The 12,500-nt window shown below is 38.8% G+C and overlaps 1 protein-coding gene across 1 annotated transcript in view; it reads right to left on the reverse strand.

Moving 5' to 3' along the window:
• LOC137992457 (alpha-2-macroglobulin-like) overlaps positions 1-12,500 on the reverse strand; it is a 103,742-nt gene that overhangs the window by 38,723 nt on the left and 52,519 nt on the right. Inside the window, exons 19-21 of the mRNA XM_068837803.1 lie at positions 10,931-11,174; positions 2,645-2,876; positions 1,518-1,754 (exon numbers count right to left, since the gene is read on the reverse strand). Coding sequence (XP_068693904.1) covers positions 1,518-1,754; positions 2,645-2,876; positions 10,931-11,174 — 713 coding nt within the window. The remainder of the gene's footprint in view (positions 1-1,517; positions 1,755-2,644; positions 2,877-10,930; positions 11,175-12,500) is intronic.

A 12,500-nucleotide genomic window follows, 5' to 3' on the forward strand; every position in this document is an offset into this window, starting at 1 on the left:
GCACCGGCCTGATGGGCCTTCTAGGCTCATACCAGGCTTTAAGTAATTAGGGACCTTTAGATTCTACAACGAGGACGAGAACGAGTACGAGTTTTGACTGCCCGGTTTTAGCGAAAATACTAAGGAAATTTATAACCCGTACGCTTAATCTTACTCTTTGTTAGCGATATAGGTTGCTCAGTTATTCTTATGGCTGGTAACTGAGCCTTTTTACTGATCAAAAAAGCCAAAACTGCTACCATGTTGTTGACTTGTTTTGATTCGACGACATTTTCGCAAAACCTCGTACTAAAATGATGGCGGCTTCACGTTTTTCCCGCCAAAATGACACTGGTTTGGGCGCGCTCACTGTTGCCTTATGAGAAAATCTTGTACTCGTAGTCGTTCTCGTACTAGAATCTAAAGCTCTCTAATATTAGAGAGCTTTAGATTCTAGTAGATTCTAGTACGAGAACGACTACGAGTACAAGGTTTTCTCATAAGGCAACAGTGAGCGCGCGCAAACCAGCGTCATTTTGGCGGGAAAAACGTGAAGCCGCTGTCATTTTAGTATGAGGTTTTGCGAAAATGTTGTCGAATCAAAACAAGTTAACAACATGGTAGCAGTTTAGGCTTTTTTGATGAGCAAAAAGGCTCAGTTACCAGCCATAAGAATAACTGAGCAACCTATATTGCTAACAAAGAGTAAGATTAAGCGTACGGGTTATAAATTTCCTTAGTATTTTCGCTAAAAACGGGCAGTCAAAACTCGTACTTGTTCTCGTCCTCGTTGTAGAATCTAAAGGTCCCTAATATCTTGAGGGAGGCGGTGCGTCTCAGTGGTAAAGGTGCTTGCCTTGAGATCCAGAGATCTCGGGTTCAAGATCAGTTCTAACCACTAATTGAATTTGTTCCTGGTAGTCCCTGGTTCAACTTCTCAGCTGCTTTTGTAAATAGCCAACTGGTTTGCCTCCAGCTAGTCGGAATTCTTAACAGTTGTTGTTGCTGTTCTGTCATTGAACATTCACTGTGTTACATTGGCCCTGAAAAGCCCCTATGGGGAGTGGTCAATTACGTATGTGTGTTTCTACCCTGGGAGCAATGTGTTTGCTTTTGAACTTTCCAGGGTAGATATTGGAAGGGGAACAGAGCTGCACCTCCTATTTTCAAGGATTTGTTTCCCAAGAAAGATGGAGGAGAAACCCTGGCCCTGCTAGGAAGCATTAAAAAGCACCCAAAAATAGCATTTCTAGGGCTAACACTCATATGGATTACATGGGAATAAACTTAAGATAGCAGTTAAATTCCACTCTAATAGAAATCTCTTTTTTGTTGGGTTGCACTCGCGTCACCATTTTTCCGGCTTCCTCTTTATCAAACAGCTTGTTCTATGAAGTGAATGCTGTTAGTAAAAGATGCAAGCCAGCTCCCACCCTTGCTATTCTTACTAATGCAGAAAACAAGGATGTAGCCAAAGGCAGTTAAAACAAAAACCAGACAAAAGAGGTTATAATATTATGACCAAATGACAAACTTACCTCAACCAGCAAGTTCCTTATGACAGCATCACTCACACCAAGATGAATCTGTTCACTGGTATTTCCACAAGCGGACGAAGCTATATCTTTAGCAGCAACAGCAAGAGGCAACTGGCCCAGCTTCTTAGGAACAATCTTAAAGTGCACAGACTTGGCTTCTTTGCTGCACACGCAAATTACCTGGGAATAATTTGACATGACGTCGTAGTCCAAGGAATACTCCAGACTCAGTAGAACCTGAAGCAAAATGCAACAAATATAGAGTGATCTTTCTAGAGGTTGGTAAATTTAATTTCAAGAAGAGAAGTGGCAAAACAACTGTAATCACTAAAATAATAATTATTAGCAAAACAAGAAAAGTCAAATGGACATGAATCATTAATGGCATATCGTTACATGTACATAAGAAACTGCATACTGTATTATGCAATTACACCTTAAGAATATGTAGAGAAAGGATCTTTGAGCACAATAAGAGTGGTGGACTCAGGTAAATACGCTATTTCCTTTTTTCTCCCTTCTCCACTTAAAAGTCATCATAAGAATTTTGTCTCATAATATACTTAAAGTTGGCGCAGGCACTGGAAAGCCAGTTGTTCGTTGATTCAATGTTACTGCATTAGCTTGTCTCAGCGACAAAACACAAATAGCGACCTAAAGTGCACAGGGTTAAGTACTGCAGGCAGCGGCAGCCTGACACACCATTTTAAACCAGCAAGTGGAATTTCCCTCTTAATAAGGTTCTAAGAAGTATATCAAGTATATACCTTACTAATAAATGGCAGACAATTTATAATTTTTTTGTACAAGTGCAAATTAATGTACCAAGTCTTGATTCCATACAGTGAACTGAAAAAAATTCTTGCTCTGAAACGATGCTTGGTAGGCTAATTTGCACATAAGCAAAATAATAAAAAAAACAGGTGCCTTTTTTTATGAATAAGGTCTATAACCCTTGCTTTTACAGAAAACAGCAAAAGTGGTTTGGATCATTTTTTGCCTATTAGCTTCAGTTATCAAGAAACATTTCAGAAGAAAAAAAGGAAGGAAAGAAAACTCTCATGCTTTTATAACATGTCATGTTAACACAATGCTGAAATTGCTCTGTTGCAATGATAGATACTCACTGTGAGGCACTTGCTTTCATAGTTAAACACTGTTGCTATTATGGACACCTCTTCACCACGAATTACGGAGTATGGCAGCGTCAGAGAAACAAAGAATGGTTGGAAGACTTTGAGAGTAGTTGGCTTTGAAATTCCAAGTCCAGAGGAATTGGACATGGCAAAGGCACTTGCTACCCAGCTTGTGATTCTATCTGGGACTTTGACAGACAGAACCATCATTCCAGTCTTCTCACTGTTGCCAAAACAAAACAAGCACTGGCTTATATATCACAGGCTTTTATTCTTGTAATGGATAGCACCACTGTAACACATGAACTGAGATGTCTGTAAGTTTTGTAAACAACTTCTTATGGTCACTGTATGATTGTCTTAAACACAAAAACATACTAAAAATACAATATTTTTGGGCAAAAAACATAATGAAGAGATTTTTACAAATTATTATACGCAACAGCTGGAAATATGACTGTGAAAAGGAAGGAATACAGCAATTGTTTACTTCTTAGTTATCAATGATGAAGTGGAACAGAACCTACAAAAGGGGGATCATGTATATTTTGTGCACCCCTCGACCGACATATCGACCGATACTCGACGGATATGTCGGTCGACATATCGACGGATACTCGACCGATATGTTGACCGAGATGTGTCGGCCGTCATATCGGTCGAGTATTGGTCGATATGTCGACTGACACTCGGCCGATGAGTTGACCATTTATTGTCGGCGGAATATCGGTCGACTGTCTGTGGTTTATCGGTCGACTGTCTTCTAATATAAGTCAAAAGCTTAGACTGTCAGTGTAAGATATACAAGCTATAAGCATTCCATCCTTTTTTGGTCAACCTCAAAAATTTCTGAAGGCTTTAAGTTCGGATCAGGTGCCGCAAATTCAGTCGTTGTTAAGCAAGACACACAAGTGAAATACTGTCAGAGACACAAAATTTTACTTAAAGATTTTGCTTAATTCCGGGTTACTTTAAAGATTTTTGTTGTCAAACTGCTTCAAATATATACTAGAGGGATATCTTTCCGATTCAATTGAAACTAGATGTCTTTTGTCTTTCTGCCAGTCAAAATCGAAGTAATCGCGTCGATTGAGTTCGATTGGTTCAAGTGAGTTCCGTATTCTAATGCAGGAGTTCAATTAATCAAACTCACCGAAAATTCCAGCTCGATTGCATACACACATACATACATACATACATTTATTGAAGCTCTCCCATTGGGGCTTTTCAGCCACAATGTAAAAAATAATCATGAATAAAAATCACGTGGAAAATCAACATTGGGCTCGATTGAGTTTGATTGATTTTTGGTTCGCTTTTGTGCGATTGACTACAACGGATTTATGTAAAAAAGCCTCTGAGAAGCGGGGAGTAGATCAGGGATCTCTGCGCTGCTTGGCAGAAGTTTCTAACCTTGGTTAAATTACGTCTGCTACGCAAGCTACAGTCACCAAAACGCAAGCAGCGGTGAAGTATCGGCGGAACGTCGGTAGGCTATCGGTCGACATATCGACCGATACTCGACCGATGGATCGGTCAACATATCGACCGATATGTCGACCGATGTATCGGTCAACATATCGACCGATAGGCTACCGATATGTCCGTCGATAGGTCGACCGACACATCTCGGTCGACATAACGGCCGAGTGTCGGTCGATACGTTGACCGACATGTCGGTCGAGTATCGGTCGATATGTCGACCAATATGTCGGTCGAGGGAAGCACAAAATACACATGATCCCAAAAGGGAATCCTTTTAAATTAATGTTATTGTTTGATCAATCTTTTTTCATACCCCCTAAAAAACCAAGCCCCTGTTTTTTAACTACACCCCTAAAAAAGGAAAATCCCTTCTTTAGACAGTTGATTAAAAAAAAACCTAGTTAAAAAAAATTATCTAGTTTAAAAAAAAATTACCTAGTTAAAAAAAATTAACTAGTTAGAAAAAAAATTAACTGAAATGAAAAATTAACTGCAACATAAAAAAGCCCTGACACTCCGTGTCAAAAACCATACGCAACTAAATAAATTTCCCACCAGTGTTCAGGATCAAACTCTTTACTTAAGAACCCTTTCCTTGAATATTGAAGCAAAAAATGGACAGCAAGTTTTTTTTCAAATAATTCTTGACTTCCAACTATTAGACAGTCAAATTGCCAGTTGTTTTTTACCTGCACGAAGACTGTGCAGAGTTGAGTAAAAATAAATATAAATAGTCAGACAACAGAGATCACGGATCCTGACTCAAAGCGTTTGATTCCTAACCTGAGTTTGTTAAACCGATATCCAACCAAAAAAAACTTACATGTACCAGAGAATAATAAATATATTTTCAATTTCCGTTGTACACAACACCACAGTTAGTTTCGACGGGCGAAAGATGCAATTGTTGTTGCAGCCCATTACTCGTTGCTTTTAAGATTCCAGATACGTATTTTTAAACACCTATCTTGTTTATCCAATTGACGTTTCATTCTTGAGCTCCATGAGGGTATATTTTGTTTAAAGATCCAATAAAACGCCATTCGCATTACAATGACTTCAACACCATTGCAGATCGATTAAATATTCTACTGTGTCTACCGGATAAATCTGTGCATTTCTACTACCCCCTGAAACCAACCAAATATAATTATGTGGATCATAAGGCTGTAGGCAAAATGGTAATACTTGGCAGGGGAGTGACAGGAAAGACATAATTTTATTACACAACTTTTCTATTTTCCGACCCAGGAAAAAAATACATACCGGTAACTAAACGGAGATATTTTACTCATATTCTGAATGGATTGCCATTTATGGCAACAAAGTAAATATGCACAGTGGATCATTGTTCTGAGCAAGCAATCTTTGTAGCATTTATCCATGCGGCTTTGGAAATGCAACAGTAAGCAAGCGTTAAATAGTTTTCTAGTGTTTCAATCTGTGTATACGTACCAAGAGTAATAAATTATTATTTCAATGCCAATAGAGAGGATCTTGTTGCCAACCAGAAACTCCATCATAAACGAAAGGCTACATGGGGAGAAGGTTCTTATGGATAGTAAGAATTTCAACTGCATCAATTTAAAGAGCTAGGTATTCTGGCCAGAGTATGACCAACATATCATGTGGGCATTACACCATCACAAGTGAGTTTGTCTTCGAGATGAAACATGAAGATATAAGCCACTGGAGGGCCAAAAGGGAAGCCATAGGCACATTCTCTATTCATTCATACCAGTGGTTTAACCAAACCTACATGACTTGTACAACTTGAAGCTACAAAACAAAAAGCCTGCCAGACCTCTTGAGATCACAACTACTAACCACCTATGTCAGTTCAATGGCCAGATGGCAGAATTGAACTTTCCCTCCTTGCTTTAAGAAGTTATTAGAGGAATACCCTTTCAAATAAATAAACTTTCAAATTGGAACGAGATCTATCGGCTTACCAATTAGGAAATTTACAGGCATACACAAAATAACAATGTGAAACGTAACCATGATCTGCTGATCAAAATAGCTTGATTACAAAGAGTTTTTAAATAAAGGGCCAACGCCAGTGCAGAAGTCAATGGCATAGGTTTCAAGCAAGCCTAGGTTTAGACAGTTTTCCAAGATAAGAAAGATATTAACAGAAATATTCAGTTAAATTTTGCGGTATAAAAGGAATTCACTTTAAAAATATCTTAAGGATAATCAATAATGTGCAAATAAAGGTGCAGAAGGTGCGCGGTGATTAGAGTTTGTCATAGCTCGCACAGCTCGTTTTTGAAGAAGAAAACTGCGATTTAAGTTTGTTACATAAGTAGAAGACCAAACTGTACTACAATAAGTTAAATAGGGATAAATTAAGGTATAATACAAAGATATTGTTGTTTGATGACAGAAAGAAGCGAACTCTGTGCATTATACCAAGCTGAATTCGAAATGTACGTTACTGCTTCTGGGATTACCGACCCTACCCAAAAGAGAGCTCTTTTACTTCACCTTGCTGGACCCAGAGTCTGAGATATGTTTCTTCACTCAATTCCTGCTGACGTTTGTGGCTAAAAGACAAACTGTACTGGAAGGAAACTCTGACTCTTAATAAATAAATAAATTAATTTAATTAATTAATGAATATGGTCAGTCAGTACCATGAGAAGGAAGCTCTTATTCTTACACCAGGGGGGCAAGTAAACAACATTACCACTGATTCAAAACAAGAAGGAAAGTGTTGGCGATGCAACAAAGCAGGTCACATTGCAAAAGAATGTTATCATTCACGTGACCATAAGTGTGGAAAATTTTTTTTTTTTTTAACGACTTTATTGGGCATATCAGATAAATTTTACTTATGTAACAAAAGTGCATAACAAATAGAAAACAGAAAATTAAAACTTAAAAAAAAAAAAACTGCACCCTAAAGGGAAGGCGCGAATGGGACGTAAAGTCCCAAGCGAGGCGCCGCCCTTAAAAATGCGGGAAGGTCGGCCATTTTAAAGTGTGTTGCAAGACCAAACAGATTAAGGAACGTACACCAAACCGTGAATCAAGCCAGTTTCACGGAAATAGCTGTGGAAAACCCAGACATGAAAGGAAGGAAAGAAATCCACGGGGCCAGCGTAATGTATGTCAGGTGACAGAGGAAACGATGGATAAGAACTATGGAAACATGGATGATTTCTACATGTACGGCACAAGGAACAGAGATGTACAAAACTCCGTAGACATGCTGATTGAAGATAAGCCAGTGAACGTTACTATAATTATAGATTCAGGAGCTACGTTGTAATTGTAATTTAATGTCGGAAAGAATCTGAATTCATAATGAGGGGTAACGCTAGCCCATTGGAGTGTGACAAGAATGTTTATGCTTATGTAAATGAAGGTGGAGAGACACACATTCCCACAGTTGTGGAAACACTCCAAGAAGTGTCCTATGCTGAAATATTCTTCAAGCTGGACCTAATTTCCATCAGATCTACCTGCATCCAGAATCAAGGCTGCACCCAATGGCTGGCTTGTATAGATACAAGCACCCTCATTTTGGCACAAACATGGCGACAGAAAAGTTCCAGTAAATTGTGTGGCAGGTAGACTGCCCGGGGGCCTACAACTTGCATGATGACCTGCGAGTAGTTGGTGCAGATGACAAGGAACATGTCTTTTCGAAAACTTGGAAAGAGTCATGAGCAAGTTGCAGGAGAATGGAATCAACCTCAACTATGAAAAGCATGAAATTGTTTCAAGTATGACTTACATAGGCAAAGGCAATGTTTTTTTTCAGGAGAGGGGTTGAAATTCTCTGATGAGCGAGTGAAGGTTATTGTTGAAGCACCTGCCCCTCAAAATCAATCTTAAGTAAGACATTTTCTAGGTTCAGTTCAGTTTGTGGAAAATTCATCCCAAACTTTGTGACAATATCAAGTCCATCGTGGGACTTGACTTGCAAAGACCCCAAGTGGCAATGGGGTCTCAGAGAAAAGAAAGCACTTTGAGACATCAAAACCTGATTAACTCATGCACCAGTGATGGCCTACCACAGACAAAGTGCCCTAACTTGTGTTACAACTGACGGTTTACTGGTTGGAATCAGAGCAATACTCGAGCAAGAGCAAGAAGATGGGAGTTAAAGACCCATCTATTACGCCGCAAACTCAGTAAGGTTGAAAAACCCCACTCCTGATTTGAAAGAGAAGCTCTGGCCGTCAGATGGGCATGCGAAACCTTCTACTTGTGTTGCAATTGAAGCTATGCCATCTGTGTTAGTGCCAAAACAAGTAGAGATCGCCTCAGCAGAAGACCCCACCTTACAGCTGGTGCGCCAAGTTATTGTGACACTTGTAGTAAAAGGAAACTTGTTCATGATTAAAGGTGGTTAAGCTCAGCAAGATGATATTAATAACAAATTCACCTACAAAATAAGCCACTATTAGATTGCTACAGGATATTAACTTTTACAACCACAGGAAATTGCTCCGTGTTAAATAACATGATTGCTTATGAAAATTAGGTTATTAGTGCATAATTTATATAGCAAAGGTGGCCCAAGCTCTATGATTTGCACATGACATAATTTGAGCATCATATCAACATGGGGAGCTATTCATCGAGTTACGAGCTGAGTTGAGTTTGAGTTGAGTTTGAGTTAAGTTTGAGTTAAGATTGAGTTATAATAAGTTTGAGTTAAGATTGAGTTACAGTTTTTGGCGTTTTTCGGAATTAAAAGTAGTGAATATTCAGTACAAGTCACTTCGAAAACTGTTTTCTTCGTGTTGAAAGCTATAATTATTTGCATAAATTTTTGCAAAATTGCATGGCTTTCCTGATCAAAACAATCTCATTATTATTACACCTTTTAAGGCATCATTCTCGTTGCTGCTGTAAAGTCTATTGACGTCAAAACGATGTCTTCAAAGGGATAAGGGTAAGCCATTTAAAGCCAGCCCGGCGGCTACGATGAACTGTATTTGTCATGTGGCATCATGATCGATCATCAAACGAAAGAGGACGACGAAGAGAGCCCGCATTACGCTTTTTGCTCATAACCGCTGAAATTCTAAAACACGATTGTCACGTTTGCTAGTCACCGAAGTTTTGTAATGCAAGCTGAGCATTTAAGTAAGTGAACATTTTTGACCTAGTCACACATGTCGGAAAACCATTTCACTACTGCAAAGTTGAAAGAGACAAGATCAATCAAGCTGGTTTTCAGACATGCCCGTGTAAGAATTACAAAATATAAATGCCAAAAAAATTACAAGAATTACAAGATATAAATGTTAAAACGACTAATAAACTAGGTATAACTTAGCGCTAAATATTATTTAATGTCAAAGAAATTTAAACAATAGTAATAATTAGTAACCAACATAATTTACTATGTAATAATACGAACAAGCCATGTAAAAAAATGTGCCCTAGCGATTTAAAATGTGTCCTAGGATATCCCACGTTTAAAGGTTGCAAGATCCCTTATCTCACGTATTTGATTTGACTGTTGGTTCCAAGCATTTGCACCTCGAGTAATCAAGTAATGCTTGATTATGACGTCTAGTTGCCTAGCTACAATTCCAGCCAAAAAGATGGTGACACCAACCCAAAATGCAACCCCTTCCCCCCTTTTCAATGTTGATTGCACTATAACTTTAGGCATTCATGAGAAAAGTCAATAGTTTTTTTTTCCCTACAAGGGACATCAGGTGTCCCAGAAATTTAAGACCGAGATTGGGCCGGGTCTAAAACAAAAGTCACTTTCAGTTTGACGGGTCAATCGTACTTGCAGGTCATTGTTTTACCTTTCCGAAAGTAACCCAAAATTAAACCTTCCATTTGTCTAACCCCAGGCCTAAAAACCCTTTTCTAGAATATGACTTGTTACTAATCAGGGAAAACACTATGAAATGATGTTTGTTTCGCTCACCTTCTGTTTCCCGTTTCTACATGGTATTAGACTTGGCATCTTTGCGCACTTCGGGTTCTGGTTCTCATCCAATGGAATGTTGATAGTTAATCGAAGAGTCGTCGGCAAGCGTTCGAAGTTACTTGTTATTTACTTGTTAATTAATTTTGGTTTTTCGTTCACGGTTTCTTTTGTTTTTGCTGGCAACTGTGACGTAAATGAGAACTGACAAAGGCACTTCCGAGGCTAGGGTCAGTAAGGGGAAAAACCGGTTCCAAGTTCCGAGTTCCAGATTTTACACAAACCCTCATTGCGGCTCACTTGTTCCGATAATTTTGTGTGATCATGAAAACCACGCTGCTGGATGACAAAAAATGTATCAAATTGGAAGGGAGTTCAGGTGAGAAAATTTTATTGAAAATTGACTCCTAATTTGTGACCCTCTTTTGGAAAACCGGGCTTAATGAAATTATTTGTGTTAGAATGCATTTCAACGCATTTTGAATGCATTACAATGCATTCCAACGTTCGTCAATGATTCATAATGTATTAACAACGTTTCCCATCAATCGCTGGCAATTTTGTTTAATGTTTCATAACGATTTTCCAACGTTTTTCAACACATTGGCAACCTTTCTAAACATTTTAATTCCAAATGCAATTCCACGATGACTTGGTAATTATAAACATCACCACGTTCGTACATTGAAAATACACCGCGTTTCGTTTTGCCTTTCATTCAGATACATTTTCCCCATACAAACCCTCGCAATTTTGCTATTATCCAAATTAACGGTCATGTTGATATGACGTTCAAATACGTCATGTGTGAATCGTAGAGCTTGGGCGACCTGTGCATTTAGTGGCAGTTAGCATTACAACAACAGACCCACACCAAGACTTACTTTATTGTTTCCTCTGTCCAGAGCCATGTCTCTGGAAACTCCCTTCGCACATTTAGAGGCTTCTGATTGCTTTTTTGTTTTGATGATTTACGTTTCATTGCTTGAGGCGTAAGTCTCCTGTAAGATACAGGATTCCGTAGCCTATAAGCTGAAAATCCACCACTCCATATACCCATCCATCCAAAACGACCCCTCCATCCAAAAGGACGTCGAGAAAACATCGTTCGCCTAACAGGAACTGGGGCTATAGAAAAAAAGAAATCTAAAGATGGACTACACACTGTATGAAACAAAATAAGGATGCATTTTCAAGGAACACAGTAAACATTTTCATTGAGTCATTCATTCAAAGTTTTTCATCTCAATCAAGTTGAAACACTGTAGTGTGCTGGACAGCTAATAAATGATGGACTGGCTTTTCATTTTTCTGGTTTAATAGGCAAACCCTACATTTTGCATGACAAAGCAACAGAGAAGAGGATGTGATTTTGGCTTTAAAGTTCATAATAGCTTTAGCCCCAAAAATTTCCCACTTTAAGAACACTTGCTATGTTGGCTATAAACAGAAGATAAAAAAAAAAATAATGATGATACAATAATAATAATTGTTGAACTCATTGCTTCCACTGTGGTTTTTATTGCAATTATCAAGAGCAAGAGGGATCAAGAAAAAAAACACCCATAATGCACCTAATTTAAAATGACGTAATGTATAAAAACATAACGCAACACCCCCACTTGTTTTTATCATCTAAAGCTAATTGCACAGTAAGTGTGATTATAACAGGATATGCTACCATCCAAACAGGAATTTTTTAAACGTGTTCAGTTTAACCTTGGTTGCTGGCTTTGTGAAAATATCAGCCACCATCTCCTCTGTAGGGCAATATACAATGTCAATTTTACCATTTACAAGTATCTCACGCAAGAAGTGATGCCTGATGTCAATGTGCTTAGACCTTTGTCACTAACTGGGTTCTTGCTTAAATCTATTGCCCCTCGATTATCCCCATAGATCCTGTTGACTTTATATGATCCTCTTCCCACGTTATTTAGTAACCGAGTTAAGTACAGACTTTCCTGGGCTGGAGCCGCCACACCTATATACTCGGCTTCACAAGTGGAAAGGGCAACAGTAGGTTGCCCACCCTGTGGTACTTCTTAAAGCACAGCTCATAGTCTATTGTGCCTCTAAGATATCTTAAGACATGTTTAGCAGCTACCATGTCCTCCACTCTGGGGCAGGACAGTTATGGTTATGGATTAAATATACCACACATATCACAAAGTCTCATGGCAGTTTTACAATTCTTTCCCTAGGGTGAGATCAGACATCAGCTTGTAAAGGCACCTTTGGCAGCTGCCATCAATCCATATTTTGATCTCACCCACCCAACCCAAGCATGTGTATGAAAGGGGAATTAACAGATTACAACACCTGGAGTCTCCCCACCTGCACTTTACAGTGTGTGGGTTCTTCAATGTCCTGCTTTGTTGTTTAACAGGAAAGGTTGTGAGACAGGGCCCATCGTTTATAGTCCTTATCCGAGAAGACTTGACAGTCCAACCT

Source organism: Montipora foliosa, chromosome 2 (genome assembly GCF_036669935.1).
Source record: "Montipora foliosa isolate CH-2021 chromosome 2, ASM3666993v2, whole genome shotgun sequence".
Taxonomy (NCBI): domain Eukaryota; kingdom Metazoa; phylum Cnidaria; class Anthozoa; order Scleractinia; family Acroporidae; genus Montipora; species Montipora foliosa.